At 42.8% G+C, this 22465-nt stretch overlaps 1 protein-coding gene across 1 annotated transcript in view; it reads right to left on the bottom strand.

Moving 5' to 3' along the window:
• Positions 1-142: 142 nt before the first annotated feature.
• The window catches only part of LOC115205832 (sodium/potassium-transporting ATPase subunit beta-3), a 60406-nt gene continuing 38083 nt past the window's right edge, over positions 143-22465 (bottom strand). Inside the window, exons 2-7 of the mRNA XM_029772181.1 lie at positions 10257-10385; positions 4743-4841; positions 3970-4157; positions 3115-3165; positions 1208-1294; positions 143-943 (exon numbers count right to left, since the gene is read on the bottom strand). Of these exons, the coding sequence (XP_029628041.1) occupies positions 776-943; positions 1208-1294; positions 3115-3165; positions 3970-4157; positions 4743-4841; positions 10257-10385 (722 nt within the window). The 3' untranslated portion in view covers positions 143-775. The remainder of the gene's footprint in view (positions 944-1207; positions 1295-3114; positions 3166-3969; positions 4158-4742; positions 4842-10256; positions 10386-22465) is intronic.

Below are 22465 nucleotides of genomic sequence, written 5' to 3'. Positions count from 1 at the left end.
GTTGACAAGGGCTGTACCATGTGTGATCTCTGCGAATGTCAGGGCAATTGCCATTAAAAGGCGTATTGCCAAAGTGCAGTACACTTGTCCTTTAATTTATCCCAGCCATGGCACTAAAAGTAAATGGACACAAACTGAGATATATCTTTAAAATCATCTTTATTTAAAATGTGTTCTCATACCGACCATAAGGCATCTGTACAAAGCACAGTTCCCATAGGGGAGTAAAAACCTCTTCCCTTAGATGTTGGACAGGTAGGTTGAATTATAAGCAGATACATTTTGGGGCATTTTTCATCCTTCATGGATTCTCTTAATCAATAATCTTAAATTACAGCTATTCATCTATTTCTTAGTTTGATTTCTTACAGCGTTCAGACATAGTGAACTAAAGACAAACAGTGTTTATAGCCATCAAGTATGTACATACAGAAACAACACATCACACACAGCAGACTGCACAGCACTACGGGATACCACATCAACTCAATGCTCCAAATACAGCTATATACAGGTCCCTACTATGGCACGATGTCGCTACATTACCACTAACTTTAGTGGAGGTGGGGGTGAGAGGTGTGTGTGTATTTGTGTGTGTGTTTCAGGGGGGGTTCATGTTGTTAGTTTATAAGGAGCACACAACCCTGCTACCGTAGCTTCCCCTGATCCACCGGATGGAGGGAGGGAAGTGGATGGAGGAAGAGGTGGAGGTGGGTGAGGGCATTGATTATACTCAAAGACGGCATTGTGCAACGCTGGTGGTTTTCCTGAACCACTACTCAACCACTTTGACCCTGAACGTGACGCGCCCAAGGAACTTGTCACGGTCGTCACTGTTCCGCAGGTCGGAGCCCTCGATCTTACACTCCACGGTCAGCTCATTGTTGTAGTCCTCCTTGGTCAGCAGAAGCTTGACCGCGACCAGGGGCTGAACGTAGGTTGACTGGCAAACACACAGGGAGAGATGGAGATAGACCACTGTTAATTCATATGTGCGCACATCCACACACATAACAGTCGTTATCATGACAATACACTAGCATTAATGTAGTCTCAGGTGAATATAGTCCATTTCCTAGCATTCTCTTCTCGCCAGACTGCCTTGACAATGGTAACATTAACTACTTGTAATTAAATAAAATTATTCTGCATTCAATCTCATGAACAGTTTCCTTCTCAATATAAATATGTAGCGTAATGTACTTACATGTACATTTTTCCCGTAATAAGGGAAGTACATCTTATCGAACCTCCCCTCGGATGGGAAGTACTGCATCTGCAGGGGGCTTTCTCTCTGTGGGAGGAAGAGGAAGAGGAGGATGAAGAGGAAGGAGGGGGTGAGGAAGAGGAGGAGGAGGAGGAAGAGGTGTGAGATCACAGAACTATACATATGAATGCACTTGAAACAAACAACTCTCAGAACAACAATCTGACTAACTATGCAAACAACGACATACAACAACCCTGTAGTGTACAAACAGACACACACACACACACACACACACACACACACACACACACACTGTAGCTTTACACATGTGCACACGGCATGGACCACACGACATAGTGTAAACCACCACACACTCTCACAGTACACAACAGTTACCACACAAGCGCATGCACGCATAATATAGCTACCACCACTCACACATACCCGTACAAACACGCGCACGCACACACATACAATCTGCCACCAGATGGTTCTCTATGGTTATCAGACTGGTCTACGGTGGAGAGGAGAAATTCAAATGAATTTAGAGAGAACGAGAGGAGGACAGATGGGAGTTAAAACACCAGTGAAGTATTTAAAAGAGCCTCAATCTTTTGCTGAAAAGCAGAGTACAGCATCAGTGTTTCTCTGTACACCTTTAAACATTTGCAAACAGGTCACAAAGTTCAGAGTTGACAGTCTCGGTGAGGGAGGGATGAAACCCAGATCACGCACGCTGAGAGAGAGAAGTTGTTAGAATGTCAGAGCCAGGGCTCCCGAGTGGCGCAGTGGTCTAAGGCACTGCATCACAGTGCTAGCTGTGCCACTAGAGATCCTGGTTCGAGTTTAGGCTCTGTCGCAGCCGACCGGGACACCCATGGGGCTGTGCACAATTGGCCCAGCATCGTCCTGGTTAGGGGATCATTTGGCTGGCAGGGATGTCCTTGTCCCATTGCGCTCTAGCGACTCCTGTGGCGGGCCCGTGCGCATACACACTGACATGGTCGCCAGATGTATGGTTTTTCCTCCAACACATTGGTGCGGCTGGCTTCCGGGTTAAGTGGGCATTGTGTCAAGAAGTAGTGCGGCTTGGTTGGGTTGTGTTTCGGGGTACGCACGGCTCTCGACCTTTGTCTCTCCTGGGTCCGTACGGGACTTGCAGCGAGGAGACCAGACTGTAACTACCAAATGGATACCACTAAATTGTGGAGAAAAAGGGGTAAAAGTCATGTCAGAGCCAGACAAAAACCAGGGAAACATTGTTAGTGGGAGCCATGGTGCAGCGGAGCAGGGTACTAAAATCAATGGAATTAACCTTTTCAGCTTACCATACAGATATATACACCAACTGTAGTTATATACAGTCAGTGACAATAATTACTAAAAAGATCAATGCTTTAATATTGACTATTCCTCAGTCTATATTGTCTCTGCGGTGATTAGGTACTGTATATAGGGGTTAGAGTAGAAAGCTCAACAATATGAACGCCATGAATGCTGTTTAAAGCAGCAGAGGTCAAAGCGCCACATCACAGAGTTGGACAGAAGCAGCGCAGAAAGGTAATGGAAAGGCTAGGGCTAGGACCATGGGGAAACATAGGGGGCTATGACCCAAATTCTTACCCACCAGTGAACTGCTGGCCCTACAGGCAGCGTGGAGAGAAATCAAATACAGACACGTGTGTGAAAACACAGACTGAAACATACATGTGCATATCTACATAATGCACACACACACACACACACACACACACACACACACACACACACACACACACACACACACACACACACACACACACACACACACACACACACACACATAGACACAAAACCTATCTCTAAAAGTCCTAGCACACAAAGACACCTGGAACACACACACAATTAACTATTTGTTTGCTTACCTTAGCTGTGCAGTTAATGTAGGGGTCCCCGCGTGGTTTCAGTCCAATGATCTGCAGGAGTGAGAAGAATACATTAAAATACAATTATAGCAACCTTTCTTTACATGTGTTTCATACCCATTCCACAAGCTTGTTTACATGTAAAAATGATCAAGACACCAGATTTCAGAATGGTCTCAAAAATGGAAGCACTGATTTGAGATAAAATATGTTAAGAAGTAGCTCAGTTAGTGACACAATGAGGTCATTTGATTTGAGCTGGCCAGTCAGTAGATGGGGCACATGTGTGCTGCCTGCTTACTGAAGGGCCAGGGATTTTGACTGTCATAAACATAGCGTTCTCAGAGATGCCTAAGAATCTTCTTAATTGCCCCTGATCGGATTCATTAAGTTGGATTTAACTGAATACCAATCAGGCTACACAGAGGCCAATCAATTCACTCTGACCTCAATCCCTGCAAACAGAGATGCTGACACAGAATGCCTTGTCGACACAGAGGATATTCCAAATAGTGATTAAAAAACAAGTGCAGTGGAAAGGACAGAGAATATGCACTTTTCAATATGAATTTGAACAAACTCTACTTCTGCATGAAGACAGAGAGAGGATACACTGAAAAGCTGTCCAAAGGCAATGGATCGAAGATAGGGAGGTACTCGTGTAAGGGAAGTAGTTCAGTGAACCACGCTTGTGTGATGAGTGACCTTGCCTGAGACCTGAAGACTTGTGTTACCTCCAAGAGCTAATAGCTTTAAGGTTTAAGCTCCAGTCTATAGGCTTTAGCTCAGTGGGCTAATGCTGTCTAATGCATTTTCAGAAGAGCAGAACTGACAATCTCCAGTCGGGGCACTCACCCTGTTCATCTTGACAAGGACGCAGGGTTTCCCCTCGGTGTAGCCAAATGTGGTGTCAGACAGGCCGGAGCACTGCCGGAGCAGACTGCGCTTGAACTGACACACCTTCTTCTCCTCCTGATCATCCTGCTCATAGTACTCTCCCACCATACACAGCTCGTTCTTCTCCTGCACAGTGTCGTTGTATTCTGAGGGAACCCAACATAGGGCACAGACTCAAGTTCCACTGTATTTGACAGCCTGCTATTTACCTGGTACAGACAGTATTCACCTAAATATTACATGTCAAAATTATAGCTAATAATTATTTCACAGTAACGCATTCATTACTTGTTTGTTTGTTTGGGATACATATTACATAATCAGTTAGCCAGTTTTGTATGTAAAACGTAGTTAGTATGCATACGCTAGTGGAGGCTGCTGAGGGTAGGACGGCTCATAATAATGGCTGGAACGGAGCGAATGGAATGGCATCAAGCCATGTTTTATTCCACTCCAGGCATTACCACGAGTCCATCCTCCCCAATTGAGGGGCCACCAAACTCCTGTGGCATACGCATATAGTGCCACTGCCAAGGATTACAGTGCACTTTCAAGTCAGGTAGAATACTCCTTAGTCATGTTTACAAAGTGTAATCAACTGTAACTACTCAAACTCAAATTTCCTTTACCATGGTGGCCCAACACTAATACTGTATTTGTCCATTGGAGTCAAATGTACACATTCTTTAGAAAAAAATGAATGGGACTGAAAGAGGGATTCTATCACTCACGCTGAAGGAAGTTCTCCAGATGCTGGACATACTGGCCGTACTGCTTAGTGTCGGTGCGGTTGAAGACGATGTCCAAGGACCGGGGCCTGATCACCAAACCTGATGACAGGTAGGGGGAAACATGTCACGTCAACTGTCTGCACCTACTAATGTCATGGAGATGGTCCAGACAACCTCACTCACGTGACGAGTATCCATGCATAAGACCTGAAGATTTGTGTTAGATCCCCGAGCGAATGCCTGGGCTTTAACTCAGCAGGCTAACTCAATTCTGGTGGCACGCAAATGACCCCAATTCAAATCCTGCTTGTCACATTAATTAATGCTATTCATATAGCAAATGACAGACATAATATTATTTTTATCAAAATCTTATACTTACAATAAGCCACATGTATTGCTTATGCTGCCTGACATTGGTCGAAGGGGTTGCGGGGAGAGTTGTTTTAAAAAAAAGTTTAATTAGCTAAGTTTTCAAAATCGCCAATGTTATTAACACTCGCCAGGTGGCAAAGAGGGTCAGCAGGTGACTGACCGTCAAGACAGAGGTTGCACTACTTTATGACCAGAGGCCTTTGGGCCCTGGTCAAAAGTATGGCGCTATGTAGGGAATAGGGTGCCATTTGGGACTCAACCAGGCCGTCTGCAAACGGCGAGGCAGCGGAGGCCATATTATCAAGACGCTGTGATGGAATTTCACTCGTGGCTGATTCAGATGAGTACGTCTTAGTTGTGACCTCAAGGTGTCAACAGCCAGGACCCTTTAGAAGACAGTGCGTGGGGTGCTAGATGACATAATGGAAGGACTCCAAAAGAGGGGACATAAAGTGAGAGAAGAGGATAAAGGATGAGAGAAGACTGTGGGTGGAATAAATTGTCAAGAGAGGAGTGTGTGTGTGTGTGTGTGTGTGTGTGTGTGTGTGTGTGTGTGTGTGTGTGTGTGTGTTTGTGTGTGTGTGTGTGTGTGAGAAAGAGAGAGAGAAGCTTGCTATACTATAACTGCATTCTACACATTTTTTGCCAAACCCCAAAAATAAGCTAGTCAGAAGATTTGCATTTTAGCTGCAACTCTGCAGGTTCTGCTACACAGCCTTAGAAACTTATACAAGAGCAGGAAGAGTTATACAAGAGCAGGAAGAGTTATAAGACAGAATCCCATTTGAGAAGTTTGGCTGAGAATGGGAGAGGGCATAAATGCGCAGTATGGTTCAATTGGTAGAGCATGATGCTTGCAACGGCAATATCATGGGTTTGATTCCTGCTGGGGCCACCCTTACAAAAATGCATGACTGAGTCTCTTTGGAGAAAAGCATCTGCTAAATGGCATATATTATTATTATAATATACAGTATTAGGACTTGTAGGCCTAAAGGAGGGGAGTTAGTTTCATGATGGCCTCTCTGTCAGAGCCATGGAGATGGAGAGAGGCTGTGGGGACAGAACAGATGGGTACTATTCTGGTAGACCAGCGGGAGGATACCTGCACAGCCTGGGAGACAGACTCTCTAACTCCTACACACATGCACACACAAAACTCTGCTCCATAATTCACAGGATCATATTTCTAACTCTTTTCTTTTTTTTGTTACACTGGCACAGTATTTTAATTTTTAATTTCTAAAATGCCAACAGCACTCAATCAGTATTTGACTGATCTGTTAATTCCCTGATGAATGGCGCTGGGCTCCTAACCAATTGTGCCATTGTGTGTGTTTTTTTTGCGTTATTTCTAACTTATTTTGCACATAATGTTTCTGCCACCATCTCTTATGACAAAAAAGAGCTTCTGGATATCAGAACAGCGATTACTCACCTCGTACTGGACAAAGATTTTTTCTTTAACGAGTCAGAAGGATTTACTTCAGACACCCAACAAGGCCCAAATCCCCATCATTCGCATGAGAAAGAGACAGAGATATCGGGGACATAGGTCTGGGTGCCTTGGCGAGTGGGTAATCTGCCTCTACCATCAGTCCTATTAGCCAATGTATAATCATTGGATAACAAAATAGACGAGCTACGATTTAGAATATCCTACCAACGGGACATTAAAAACTGTAATATCTTATGTTTCACCAAATTGTGGCTGAACGACAACATGGATAACATACAGCAGGCGGGGTTTTTGCTGCATTGGCAAGATAGAACAGCTGCCTCCGGTAAGACTAGGGGTGCGGTCTGTGTATATTTGTAAACAACAGCTGGTGCACGAATTCTAATATTAAGGAAGTCTTGAGGTTTTGCTCGCCTGAGGTAGAGTATCTCATGATAAGCTGTAGACAACACTATTTACCAAGAGAGTTTTCCTCTATATTTTTAGTAGAGGTCTATTTACCACCACAAATCGATGCTGGCATTAAGACTGCACTCAATGAGTTCTATAAGGCCATAAGAAAACAGGAAAACGCTCATCCAGAGGCAGCGCTCCTAGTGGCCGGGGACTTTAATGCAGGGAAACTTAAATCTGTTTCATATAATTTCAACCAGCATGTTAAATGTGCAACCAGAGGAAGAAAAAAAAACTTGACACCACCTTTACTCCACACACAGAAACACGTACAAAGCTCTCCTTCGCCCTCCATTTGGCAAATCTGACCATAATTATATCCTCCTGATTCCTGCTTACAAACAAAAACTAAAGCAAGAAGCACCAGCGACTCTGTCAATAAAAAAGTGGTCAGATGACGCAGATGCTAAGCTTCAGGACTGTTTTGCTAGCACAGACTGGAATATGTTCCGGGATTCTTCCGATGGCATTGAGGAGTACACCACATCAGTCACTGGCTTCATCAATAAGTGCATCAATGACATTGTCCCCACAGTGACCGTACGTACATACCCCAAACAGAAGTCATGGATTACAGGCAACATCTGCACTGAGCTAAAGGGTAGAGCTGCCGCTTAAAAGACGCTTATAAGAAATCCCACTATGCCCTCCGATGAACCATCAAACAGCCAAAGCGTCAATACAGGACTAAGATTGAATCTTACTACACCGGCTCCGATGCTCGATGGATGTGGCAGGGCTTACAAACTACTACAGACTACAAAGGGAAGCACAGCCGAGAGCTGCCCAGTGACAATAGCCTACCAGACGAGCTAAATTACATCTATGCTCGCTTCGAGGCAAGCAACACTGAAACATGCATGAGAGCATCAGCTGTTCTGGATGACTGTGTGATCATGCTCTCCATGTGAGTAAGACCTCCATGTGATTAAGATCACGCCGATGGGAGTAAGACCTTTAAACAGGTCATCATTCACAAGGCCGCAGGACAAGATGGATTACCAGGACGTATACTCTGAGCATGTGCTGACCAACTGGCAAGTGTCTTCACTGACATTTTCAACCTGTCCCTGACTGAGTCTGTAATACCAACATGTTTCAAGCAGACCACCATAGTCCCTGTGCCCAAGAACACTAAGGTAACCTGTCTAAATGACTACCGACCTGTAGCACTCACGTCTGTAGCCATGAAGTGCTTTGAAAGGCTGGTCATGGCTCACATCAATACCATTATCCCAGAAACCCTAGACCCACTCCAATTTGCATACCGCCCCAACAGATCCCCAGATGATGCATTCTCTATTGCACTCTACACACTGTCCTTTCCCACCTGGACAAAAGGAACACCTACGTGAGAATCCTATTCATTGACTGCAAGTCAACATTCAACACCATAGTGCCCTCAAAGCTAATCACTAAGCTAAGGATCCTGGGACTAAACACCTCCCTCTGCAACTGGATACAACACACCTGCCACGCTGATCCTCAACACTGTGGCCCCTCAGGGGTGCGTGCTCAGTCCCCTCCTGTACTCCCTGTTCACCCATGACTACATTGCCAGGCATGACTCCAACACCATCATTAAGTTTGCCGACGACACAACAGTGGTAGGCCTGATCACCGTCAATGATGAGACAGCCTATAGGGAGGAGGTCAGAGACCTGGCCATGTGGTGCCAGGATAACAACCTTTCCCTCAACGTGATCAAGACAAAGGAGATGATTGTGGACTACAGGAAAAGGAGGACCGAGCATGCCCCCGTTCTCATCGACGGGCTGCAGTGGAGCAGGTTGAGAGCTTCAAGTTCCTTGGTGTCCCATCACCAACAAACTAACATGGTCCAAGCACACAAAGACAGTTGTGAAGAGGGCACGACAAAGCCTATTCCCCCTCAGGAGACTGAAAAGTTTTGGCATTGGTCCTCAGATCCTCAAAAAGTTCTACAGCTGCACCATTGAGAGCATCCTGACTGGTTGCATCACTGCCTGGTATGTCAACTGCTCTGCCTCCAACCGCAAGGCACTACAGAGAGTAGTGCGTATGTAACCGATGTGAAATGGCTAGTTAGTTAGCGGTGGTGCGCGCTAATAGCGTTTCAATCGGGTGACGTCACTCGTTCTGAGACCTGAAGTAGTTGTTCCCCTTGCTTTGCAAGGGCTGCGGCGTTTGTGGCGCGATGTGTAACGATGCTTCGTGGGTGTCAGTTGTTGATGTGTGCAGAGGGTCCCTGGTCCAAGCCCAGGTTGGGGTGAGGAGAGGGACGGAAGCTATACTGTTACATGTACAGCCCAGTACATCACTGTAGCCAAGCTTGCTGCCATCCAGGACCTCTATACAAGGTGGTGTCAGAGGAAGGCCCAAAAAATTGTCAAAGACTCCAACCACCCTAGTCATAGACTGTTCTCTCTGCTACCGCATGGCAAGCGGTACCGGAGCGCCAAGTCTAGGTCCAAAATGCTTCTTAACTGCTTCTACCCCCAAGCCATAATACTCGTGAACAGCTAATGAAACGGCTACCCAGACTATTTGCATTGTCCAACTCCCTCTTTTATGCTGCTGTTACTCTCTGTTTATTATCTATGCATAGGCACTTTAACTCTACCTACATGTCCATATTACCTCAATTACCTTGACTATCCTGTGCCCCCGCACATTGACTCTGTACTGGTACCCCCTGTATATAGCCTCGCTACTATTATTTTACTGCTGCTCTTTAATAATTTGTTATTTTTATTTGATTTTTTACTCATCTATTTTTTACTTAACACTTATATTTCTTAAAACTGCATCATTGGTTAAGTTACTTGTAAGTAAGCATTTCACTGTAAGGTCTACACCTGTTGTATTTGGCGCATGTGACAAATACAATTTGATTTGATTTGTCAAGCCAGTAAAGGCTTCAGTGGGACATGGCAGCAGAGTCCGAGACACTGTGCATGCCAGGCGCAAGCAGAGACAGCTCTGGTGTTAGTGAGTGAGCATGCTCCCATTCTGCAAGAAAAGAAAGCGACGCAGTCCGTGAGAGATAATGACATGTTTGAGAAAGAGTGGACATATTCATGTTTTATGTGTGTGTGTGAAGCGAGAGAGAGAAAGAAAGGAAGATTGAGAGAGAGAGAAAGAAAAAGAGCGTGAGAGAGAGAAAGAGTAAGTGAATGGTTGAATTTCAATATGAGCACTATTCTGTTTAGGTTGAGTGTCTGTTTTGCTGCAGCGTAATAAGTCACCTGGACTGGCCACTCGGTCGCGGTACGTAGGAATGTTGTCGTCCAGTGTCTGTAGCATGACCCACATGGTGAGCGTGAACATCCCTGCCAGGAACCCATAGAAGACCAGGTAGAAAAGCAATATCAGGGCTGAGGAGAGAGAGAGAGAGAAAAAGAGTGAATAATTACTCTCTGTTAATCACACAATTTTGGCTCAACAGATCAAAATTATTCTTCCCATCAGTGTAAGTCATGTGACTTGATTTGTTTTCCCCATAATTATTTTGCAAGTTCGACAGTGTGTGTGTGTGTGTGTGTGTGTGTGTGTGTTTGTACATGTTTTACTATACTTGTGAGTACCAGAGGTCCTCACAAGAAGAGTAAACCATCAAAAATACAAAGTGAGGACACGTTTCCAATCCTCACTTGTCAAAAGGATATTTTAGGCTTAGGGGTTAGGTTTAGGGTTATGTTTAGAATTAGGGTTAGGTTTAACATTTTACTGCAGTGGGCTAAATCACAGTGTTTCTTGGTAGTCTTTAATAAATCTTCTTTGAAACAAAAGTATACACCTCACACACATGGTTATGGGCTTAAAACAAAGAAGACACCTGTACCATGTCAGATATAGAGATTAAAGGTATTACATTTTGAGTTTGCATCCAAATATTACACATCACAGAAGACTGAAATATAACAGAACCGTTTGACATAGAAACACCAGACTTTTGGCAGGTTTTTGTAAATAATTATGAAAAATATTGATAACACACCACCCATGAGGCCACTAGAGGGCGATTTGGTCATTTGACTGCTGGAAAGGGTTGTAACTACGGTTAGGGGTTAAGGTTAGGGTAAGGGTTCGGTTTAGGGTTAGGATTTTGAATGGGAATCAATTGTTGGACCCCAAAATGTCCTCACAAGTATAATAAGACATAGCTGTGTGTGTGTTAGTGTGTGTTTATATAGAGAGCAAGAGAGACAGACAGAGAGAAAAACATTTACTCTTTGTGAAAAAGCACCTCACCACTTTCAAACTCATTGTAAATCAATTAATTCTCCTATGAATCTCTGTCAAATGTCCATTTTGGCCATATCAAACTAGGGGCTCTACTAAATCCGTATCGCGGAAGTTCAACGTTACAGCATGATTGAAAGAGACTGTATTCGCCGTATACGCTGCATATGTCGGCTCAATCGGAAATCACCTTTACATTTCTATTGCCCAATCTTTAACGCTTCAGTGATAAAGATTGAATGGAGCCCTAAGCCCTACTGATGCTACTCTCCACAGGCACTCTCCAGACTGAAATAGACTAAATAACTACTGAGCCAATCCGAGCCAAAATGTACTGCACAAGCCTGGTTAAGCATCCACCATAGTTCCTGGAACCATGCTGGAGAGGACAATGTGAAAGAAAATATCAGGACCAGCACAGTACGGAGAGCGAGAGAGTGAGAGAGAGAGAGAGAGAGAGAGAGAGAGCTTGACCACTGTGACTGACCCCAATTTTAAAAAAATCCTTCACTATGCACAGATTCAGTGAGCAGAGCCTTGCTATTTAGAGAGGTCGCCATAGCCCGTCTTCTCATGAGAGCCAGGACTGCCTATGTGCTCACTGCCCACAAAATGATGTGGAAACTGAGCTACACTTCCTAACCTCCTGCCAAATGTATGACCACATTAGAGACATATATTTCCCACAGATCACAGAGACCCACAAAGAACTAGAAAACAAATCAAACATTGATAAACTCCCATATCTGTTAGGCGAAATTTCGCAGTGTGCAGTCACATCAGCAAGATTTGTGATCTGTTGCCATGAGAAAAGGACAACCAGTGGAGCACCAACAACATTGTAAATATAACCTATATTTATCTGTTCAGTTATTTTCCCTTTCATACTGCACATTGTTACAACAGCGTACATAGCCAATAATATAACATTTGAAATGTCTATATTCTTTTAAAACTTTTGTTGAGTATAATGTTGACTTATTGTTTATTTTCCTTGTTTATTTCCCTTTTGTTTATGGTCTATTCCATTTGCTTTGGCAATGTAAACATATGTTTCCCATGACAATAAAACCCTTTGAATTGAATTGAATTGAGAGAGAAAGAAAGAAAGAAAGAAAGAAAGAAAAAGAGAGAGAGAGAGAGAGAGAGAGAGAGATGATGTAAGGACGTGTGACATCATGACAGTGACAGAAAAGACAGTTGTCTTTAAAAAAAACTCCAGCACACAGGTATTCTTATAAGTTCCACAATACAAACCAATGTCGATTTCAATTTAAACCAGTGTTTCAGTCATCAAAGTTGTTTTAAGATCCATTACATTTATTCTTGAGCATACATACATACAAGAACCTGTATTATTAAAAGAAAATGTGACACTTACAGTCAGAGTCGTTAAAAAAAGCCTGTACAGATCTGGGAGCAGGCTGGGATATAGTGTAGATGACAGGACGGTGATATTACATTTGAATAATTTAGCAGGCGCTCTTACCCAGAGCGACTTAGTTAGTGCATTAATCTTAAAATAGCTAGGAGGGACGACCACTTATCACAGGCATAGTAAGTACACTTTTTTCCTATTAGCAAAGACAAGTGCAATTGTGTTGGTTCAGGATTTCAGATGAGTATTTAAGATACTCTTTGAAGAGGCATGGTTTCAGGTGCTTTCAGAAGATGGGAAGGGACTCGCTTCAGGGGGATTTCCCTGGTGTCTAATGGATGAAGAATAGAGAGCTTGCTTAAAGATACATTATATATAGACACTGTATATACTATATCTCTATGTTAGAGAGTCACTATTACACCATGCATGGTATCTCTACAGAAACACTGAGGTTCAGGGAAGAGCCCACTCACAGCTATTTTTCCTAGCCACTGAGCTTCTACATCTGCACTGCTTGCTGTGTGGAGTTTTAGGCTGGGTTTTCTGTATAGCATTTTGTGCCATCTGCTGATGTAAAAAGGCTTTATAAATACATTTGATTGATTGATATTACAGGGTGTAACGCCCTGGCCATAGAGAGGGTTTTTTGTTCTCTATTTTTGGTTAGGCCAGGGTGTGACATGGGTGGGCGTTCTAGGTTTCTTTTTCTATGTTGGTGGTTTTCTTTGTTTCGGCCGTGTATGGCTCTCAATCAGGAACAGGTGTAGATCGTTGTTGCTGATTGGGAGTCATACATAGGCAGCCTGTTTTTCCTTTGGGGTTTGTGGGTGAATGTTTTCTGTTTAGAGTTTGTTCCTGACAGAACTGTTGCTGGTTGTTCTTTTGGTTTCTTTTTTGTATAGTGTTCATTCGGTCATCAAAACCTTTCAAGATGAACACATCCTCCGCTGCACCTTGGTCTCATTTCAACGACAGCCGTTACACAGGGCAATACAGTTACAAAGAAAGAAAGAGAGAGGGGAATACAAAGAAAGAGGAGAGAGAGAGATACAAAATGAAAGAAACAGGTGAAAATAGGGGGGTGAGAAAGGCACGAAATGGTTGAATGAGCTACAGAGAGATCTTCTTAAGGACGTGCATTGATAAAGTGCTACACAGGACAGAGAGAGATGTAGCCTAGATAGACCAAAAAAACACATGTAAATACAGATGAAGAGATATTGCATAAAGAGAAGACAGGATGATGCAGGGAAAACAATATATGGATGGAGAGAGATGGTATGTGAGAGAAAAAAATAAAGTTAGAGAGAGCTTCAGTTTAATAATAGACGCATTGCTTATTTCCTGAAGCCTCTGAGGTAAGCTGTGCGTCTATAAATAGAGTGTGGGGGAGGACAGATAAGTGATGGCACAGCACTGGCCTGAGGAAGAGAAGAGCTGGGTAGGGAGTGTCAGATTGATCAGAGCTACACACACACACACACACACACACACACACACACGGATACACTCATGCACACACGCATTTGGATATGTACGCACGCACACACGCACGCACGCACGCACGCACGCACGACTGACAAACGCATGCATGCACATCTTTAGATGGCAGGCTCATGTAAGACCAATGTAGAATCCACCCTGGTTAAATCAGATAGACCTGTCTTTTTTATATCTTTACAAAATGCTGGAAATCCAGTCGACCACTTGTGAATCTATAACTGGAATTAGGATTGACACTCCAACACATCCTCTTGGAGCACAGTCGGGATGTAGCCAGTCACATCATACCCCAAAAAAACAGCCAGCATTAGAAAGCCATTTCCATCGGACAATCATTGGTCATTAGGACTGAGAAGCAGTACTGGGATGCCAAGTGCTTTTATCTCCTCAGAATAGCTGAGTGTGGCCTTTAAGGAAGCCTGGGGCTATGTCCCATCTGGAACCCTATTCCCTATATAGTGCACACTTTTTTACCAGAGCCTGAACCCTGATCAAAAGTAGTGTACTATATATATAGGGAATAGGGGGCCTTTTGGGACGCAACCCTGCTCTTTGGAGTCAGGGAGGGAGAGGCTGGGCTGGGCTGCCGTGGCCTAGCGTCTGCTCTGCAGTTGTTAAAGCATTGATCCTGGGCTCGACTCAATCAACCATCAGCCTGCAGTGGAATAGATGGAGGAGGCAAGGAGCAGAGGGCGAAGAGAGGTTCATATTCATTAGGAGTTCTGGTGGATAACCTGAACCGTTATCTTAACCAATCACTAGCATGCCTCAACCTAACCTTACCCGAACCACTTACTAGCTTTCCTCATGGGAGTATGTTGCTCTCATGGTTAGGGCCAGGAGTGTTTTCTGACCAGCTATGTTGCGCTTGCCTCATTTTGTAAAGAGTTGAGACCCACACTTTAAATCTACTTGATTTGACCAACTGGAGCTTTGAGTTTTTCCCAGTCAGGCCATACAATCAAGAAAAAAACCCATGCCCTACTCATGGTCCTTTAAAGACAAGAAGCTCCTGCACACTGCGATTGCAAGGTATCCCTTTTAGCTACTCAAATACCACAACTCTGACCCACACACTCCTCCTACACTCACTGCCATCCACATTAATTGAACACCGCAACAGCAGCACTTGTCTCCTACACTCTTTCTGGTCAGTACTCCCACTACCCTCATCGAATTCCACCCGCATACTGCACAGTACACTCCCTGCATCTAAATAATATCTCCTTTCTCCCCAAGTGTGCATTGTGCACTCCTCACAAAAGCATCGAATTGGTGTAATCATGGGCTAGACAGTTTCTACCACATTTCTTATACCAGATCCATTCTTTTTAAATCAATGAAGTGCACATTTTAGGAGAAAGGGCTCCCTGGATTAAATAAAGGTTCAACAAAACCTCCCTTCACATAATACCATGACCTCAAAGTATGCTCTCCACCTATTCCCTTTGTCCCTGTCTCAAAGTTCTCCAACTCCTCTCCACTACACTCACACACACACACACTTATTCACCTTTCAGCAAACTGCATCACTCTCAATTAACTTCCTCCACTCCCGGTCCCCCTACTCTCTTACCTGTCCCAGACCTGTTGTTTTCAACTCTCTAGAGACAGCAGGAGCGGTAGAGATACTCTGAATGATCGGCTATGAAAAGCCAACTGACATTTACTCCTGAGGTGCTGACCTGTTGCACCCTCGACAACCACTGTGATTATTATTATTTGACCCTGCTGGTCATCTATGAACATTTGAACATCTTGGCCATGTTCTGTTATAATGTCCACCCGGCACAGCCAGAAGAGGACTGACCACCCCTCATAGCCTGGTTCCTCTCTAGGTTTATTCCTAGGTTCTGGCCTTTCTAGGGAGTTTTTCCTAGCCACCGTGCTTCTACACCTGCATTGCTTGCTGTTTGGGGTTTTAGGCTGGGTTTCTGTACAGCACCTTGTGACATCAGCTGATGTAAGAAGGGCTTTATAAATACATTTGATTGAATTTGATATAAACCTGCTCCCTTCACCCTGACAGCCTCTCCTCACCCCCCACCCCCCCCCCCCAACTCTCTTACACAGGCTTCTTTGTCCCGAACCCATTAACACCATCTGACATTGGGAGCACTAATATGCATTCATTCATTAATTACTGCCATTTAGGGTTGAATGACGGGAACCCGGTTACCGAGATGTACCGCCCAAACCATTCCATTTTCCCGGGATAAATAACTTTGAGAAAGCAATAAATTATAAGAAATTATTTATATGAATAGCATGGCGTGAAATGGAACTGTTAAATTATATGCAATGTCTAAATCAGGCTTCTCTACGGCCTCGGCATGATGAATCAACGCTCAGCGTAGGGACAGACCATCTCAGGATGGAGCTCAGTTCACAATGCATGAAGACCTATCATCTCATCATAGTAACTTCTTTTCTTGTGACAGGTAGGCTTACATTTGCTGCAGCATGGCCTATGCTACAGTAATATAAAGACCGAATGTGTGCCTAATGTACCCATCTCCATCTGACTTTCGGGGGTCACCTTGTTTTTTAATTGTAAAGATTTTTTTGGGATTGCAGCTGCAGAGTTTTAAAACAGCCTATCACTTGAATATTGTTGCTTTAAATCAGTGCACGCGCGAGCAATCTCTCGCAGTCTTTCTCTCTCTCCATCAACTCATCCAAAATATTTAATCCTGTTCTAGATTCATATATAGCCCTACATATAGATGTCCTAGCCTACCTCTTTCAGGTAATAAATTCAATGTAGTATTAGCCTTATATTTAGTTAATTAATGATGGGTTATGCATAATAAGTGTAGAACTTATAGCCTCTGTCTCTTGCACAATACACAAGCACCTGTGCTCTGCTGGCCACTCTTTAAAAAATGCTCCTTAGCTCTTGGAGTCCCATGCAGGATAAGCTAGACTAAAATACCTTGCTGGACATTAGTTTTTTTTTGCATTTCTTATACTATTCTAAGAGGGACGCAAGCTCTTTTTTGCTGAATGTTAAATACAGCAGCAAATAGAACTCTTGGGTAGTTTGAAAGAAGAGCGAACGCGCAATGGCGGTAGGCTATAGCAGTTATTTATTCAGACCCATAAATCTTCTTAAGTTTGTCGACAACATCCGAAGAAATTGGAGGGAGCGCAATTCAAATAAATAATCGTAATATTAAATATTTATGAACATACAAGTATCTCATATCGTTTAAAAGCTTATATTCTTGTTAATCTAATTGCATTGTCCGATTTACAATAGGCTTTACAGCGAAAGCATACCATGCGATTGTTTGAGGATGGCGCCCCACATCAACATATTTTTCAATCAGCACAGGCTTCATAAAATCACAAATAGCAATTAAATAAATCACTTACTTCTGTTTGCAATCCCAGGGGTCCCAGCTACAACATGAATGGTCGTTTTGTAAGATAAAATCCTTTATATCCCAAAAAGTCTGTTTAGTTGTCACCATCGATTTCAGTAATCCACTCGTTCAACATCCTAAAATGTAAATAAACTATAATATTTCATAGGGAAAGAAGTATGTTCAATAGAAAAGTTAAATTAGTAAGCGCGCATCCTCTTCGTCGCACGCCAACAGACTGATATTGTACCAGGACTCTGTATAAAAACTCAAAATTCTTGCTCGTTTTTGAAGAAACAAGCCTGAAACAATCAACAAAGACTTTTGACATCTAGTGGAAGCCATAGGAAATGCAATCTGGGAGCTGGAATTACATAGCTTTCCATTATAAAACATTTCCGGTTGTTTTTTCTTTGTATTTTCGGCTGCCATATCAATTGTGTTATAGTCTCATACATTATTTTAACATTTCTACAAACTTCAAAGTGTTTTCTATCCAATGCTACCAATTATATGCATATCCTGGCTTCTGGGCCTGAGTAACAGGCAGTTTACATTGGGCACGTCAGTCAGGCGGAAATTCAGGAAAATAGAACCAAGCCTGAAGAAGCTTATAACCATTCAATCTTCGTGAAGCGAAGTGAAAGCCTTCTGCATCTAATTCTAGTCCTATAATACTTAAGGATGTCATTAAAATGATGAAGATGGGGACAACAAAATATATTTCATTTAAACGTTGAAAGCGAGGAAGGAATGAAGCAACGATAGAGAGAGGGAAAGAGGAGGTAGGCTAATAACATTAGCGGAAATATTATGAAAGGTACTGTATATATGTGTCAGCCTACTAATTATACAAATAGGCCCAATTATATTTAAAATTAAAATCAAATTCTCGAGACTTAAATTGTAAATTTGTAGGCCGCATGTGCTGCACCAGAATCGCATGTTCTCTTCTGCTTCATCATGGTTTGAACGATGTGTGTAATTCCAGTTCATATAATACAATAAAGTACAGTAATACAATTCACACTCAAAAAGATTAGCCTACTGGAGCTAGTTTCATTTACTTACCCAAGAGAGCATATATGTGCTTTTATGTTTTTCTGTCATGCGTAATGTGCAGTAGCCTATATCATATATGTATTGGATAATGGCACAATCAATTGGGCTTTTTTGGGCATTCAATGACGCTAATGTAGGGACCATAAAATGTATTCAATATATGGCTCATCAGGCTGAGGTAGCATCAGGTTAGAATTTTCATGCTGATCAAAGCTCTAATGAAATCCAAGCATATTTATATGATTTATAATGCTTTTGATTGACACTTCAGGTTTTGGCGCAAAATACTGGCTTACTGGAAAGAAAAGTGATTTATTCTCGGGATGGAACATTTGTAAAATACCAGGAAAATATTCAACTCTACTGCCATCCTTAGGCCACGTTACTTCAGACATAGTTTGGACACACCTACTCATTCAAAGGGTTTTTCTTTATTTTTTACTATTTTCTACATTGTAGAATAATAGTGAAGACATCAAAACTATGAAATAACACATATGGAATCATGTAGTAACCAAAAAAGTATTGAAACAAATAAAAAAATATTGGAGATTTGAGATTTTTCAAAGTAGCCACCCTTTGCATTGTTGACAGCTTTGCAAACTCTTGGCATTCTCTCAACCAACTTCATGAGGTAGTCACCTGGAATGCATTTCAATTAACAGGTATGCCTTGTTAAAAGTTAATTTCTGGAATTTCTTTCCTTCTTAATGCGTTTCAGCCAATCAGTTGTGTTGTGAAAAAGTAGGGTGGTATACAGAAGATAGCCCTATCCGGTAAAAGACCAAGTCCATATTATGGCAGGAACAGCTCAAATAAGCAAAGAGAAACGACAATCCATCATTACTTTAAGACATGAAGGTCAGTCAATCCAGAAAATGTCAAGAACTTTGAAAGTTTCTTCAAGTGTAGTCGCAAAAACAATCAAGCACTATGATGAAACTGGTCATGAGGGCCACAGGAAAGGAAGACCCAGAGTTACCTCTGCTGCAGAGGATAAGTTCATTAGAGTTACCAGCCTCAGAAATTGCAGCACAGATAAATACCGTAATTTCCGGACTATTAAGCGCACCTGAATATAAGCCGCACCCACTGAATTTAAAAAAATATATTATTTTGAACATAAATAAGCCGCATAAGCCGCAGGTGCCTACCGGTACATTGAAACAAATTAACTTTACACAGGCTTTAACGAAACACGGCTTGTAACAAAAATAAATAGGCTTTAATGAAACACGGCTTGTAACAAAAATAAATAGGCTTTAATGAAACACGGCTTGTAACAAAAAATCTAAAATTAGCAGTAAACAGTAGCCTACCAAGAAAGTCATTGGTCACCATCTTCCTTCTCCTGTGCACTGAAACCAGTGAAGTCATCTCCTTCGGTGTCGGAGTTGAATAGCCTCAGAATTGCTTCATCTGATATTGGATCGTTTTCATTGTCGCTCTCGTCACTTTCATCCGGAGGCAAATCCCCCGCTGAGCCCTCTTCAACATGCAGCAGTCCAGCCTTTCGAAACCCGTTGATGATAGTGGATTTTTTGACAATGCTCCACGCTGTCAGGACCCACTGGCAGACTTGACCATAAGTTGCTCTTCGCATGCGGCCCGTTTTAGTGAAGGATTTCTCCCCACTTGTCATCCAAGCCTCCCACTGAACACGGAGCACCACCTTAAATGCACGATTTACACTGATGTCAAGTGGCTGCAAATACTTTGTTGTACCCCCAGGAATCAGGGTGACAAAATTACTCCCGTAATCAGAATGATGGGAAGTTTGAGAGCGCTCGATTTAATCTAAACAGTAAACAAAAAAGATGTTTGACCTTAACCCGTTCGGCAATTTCATTGGTCTAATGAAAGCTTCATGCCGCCCAAAAACTGAGCACGTCACAGAATGTGTTTTTTTGGAGAAAAAAAATTGAAAGCGGGAAAAATCCATATATTAGCCGCGTCACTGTTTAAGCCGCGACGTTCAAAGCGTGGGAAAAAAGTTGCGGCTTATAGTCCGGAAATTATGGTACTTCAGAGTTCAAGTAACAGACACATCTCAACATCAACTGTTCAGCCTTCATGGTCGAATTGCTGCAAAGAACACTACTGAAGGACACCAATAAGAAGAAGAGACTTGCTTGGGCCAAGAAGCAATGGACATTAGACCAGTCAAAATCTGTCCTTTTGGTCTGATGAGTCAAAATGTAAGATTTTTGGTTCCAACTGCCGTGTCTTCGTGAGACGTAGAGAAGGTGAACGGATGATCTCTGCATGTGTGGTTTCCACCGTGAAGCATGGAGGAGGAGGTGTGATGGTGCTTTGCTGGTGACACTGTCTGGGATTTATTTAGAATTCAATCCACACTTAACCAGCATGGCTACCACAGCATTCTTCAGCGATACACCATCCCATTTGGTTTGCACTTAGTGGGACTATCATTTGTTTTTCAACAGGACAATGACCCAACAAACCTCCAGGCTGTGTAAGGGCTATTTGACCAAGAAGGAGAGTGATGGAGTGTTGCATCAGATGACCTGTCCTCCACAATCACCCGACCTTAACCCAATTTAGATGGTTTGGGATCAGTTGGACTGCAGAGTGAAGGAAATGCAGCCAACAAGTGCTCAGCATATATGGGAACTCCCTCAAGACTGTTGGAAAAGCATTCCAGGTGAAGCTGGTTGAGAGAATGCCAAGAGTGTGCAAAGCTGTCATCAAGGCAAAGGGTGGAAGAATATGGAAGAAAGGGTGGAAGAATACATTGAAGAATATAAAATATATTTTGATTTGTTATACACTTTTTTGGTTACTACATGATTCCATATGTGTTATTTCATAGTTGTGATGTGTTCAATATTATTTGACAATGTAGAAAATAGTAACAATAAAGAAAAACCCTTGAATGTGTAGGTGTGTCCAAACTTTTGACTGGTACTGTACTTTTTGTATTTCGTCAAAAACGTATTGAGCCTTTCGCTTTTCTATTAGGGGGTCATACATTGATGGACCACAGAGACTCCAGATGGGCTATCTGTAATTTGTCTGACATTTCATACATGTCAAAAGTTGAAATTAGTACATTTTTTATGTGTTAATTCATCTTTGTCCGGGCCAATGGGTCCAGACTCTTCACCTCATCTTTTCAACTGCTCACGTTCTTTACTTGGTCGGTTGTAACTGAACCTTGTCAACCACATTCTTTGTGTGGCTGTGACCCTCTTCAGTGATGTGCCTTGGGGGTTATTAATACCCAAGGGAGAGGGTCAGAGGGGCTGGGGACTAGGGGTGTGGTGGGTGTCACAGGGAAAGTGAAGACTAGGGGTGGGGTGTGTGTGTGTGTCAGGAGGAGAGAAGATTAGAGGAGTGTGTGTATGTGTGTGTGTGTGAGGACTATGGGTGCGTTGTTTGAATGTATCCCTGGGGTAGTGGGGACCATGGCTGTGGAGGTGTACATTACAGAGCCCAAGGAATGCCAAGAACACGTGGTAGGCAATCAGACAGCTCTTTGGGAACGTTTTTTTGGGAACGTTTTGTATCTTCTGTAAACTGACAGCATGAGACCACAGGCCTTGGCGCTGTCCTTACTTTTTCCATGCACCCATGTCAACATACACACACGTGGAGGAACACAAATATGCAATTACACACACCAGCCTGGTTCATGCATCATAGGTCATTTATTTCCATGTTCATACCAGACCCGTGACTCAAACCAGCCATTTCCTTTTAACCTTAAATCTAATCCCAGTCCAGGACAGAGTCACACTTGCCGACCACCACGGAGAAGCTCACTCTCCCAGCCTGTCTCATTACACTACGATCAGAGTCGGCTGCAAACAATGATCAGTTAGGGGGAAATCAGATTTAAAATGTTCATGCTATATTTATAATTATGTAAAATATA

The sequence above is a fragment of the Salmo trutta genome, chromosome 13, assembly GCF_901001165.1.
Source record: "Salmo trutta chromosome 13, fSalTru1.1, whole genome shotgun sequence".
NCBI classification, from domain to species: domain Eukaryota; kingdom Metazoa; phylum Chordata; class Actinopteri; order Salmoniformes; family Salmonidae; genus Salmo; species Salmo trutta.
The sequence above is the reverse complement of the archived record's forward strand: the minus strand, read 5'-3'. Positions and strand labels throughout refer to the sequence as shown.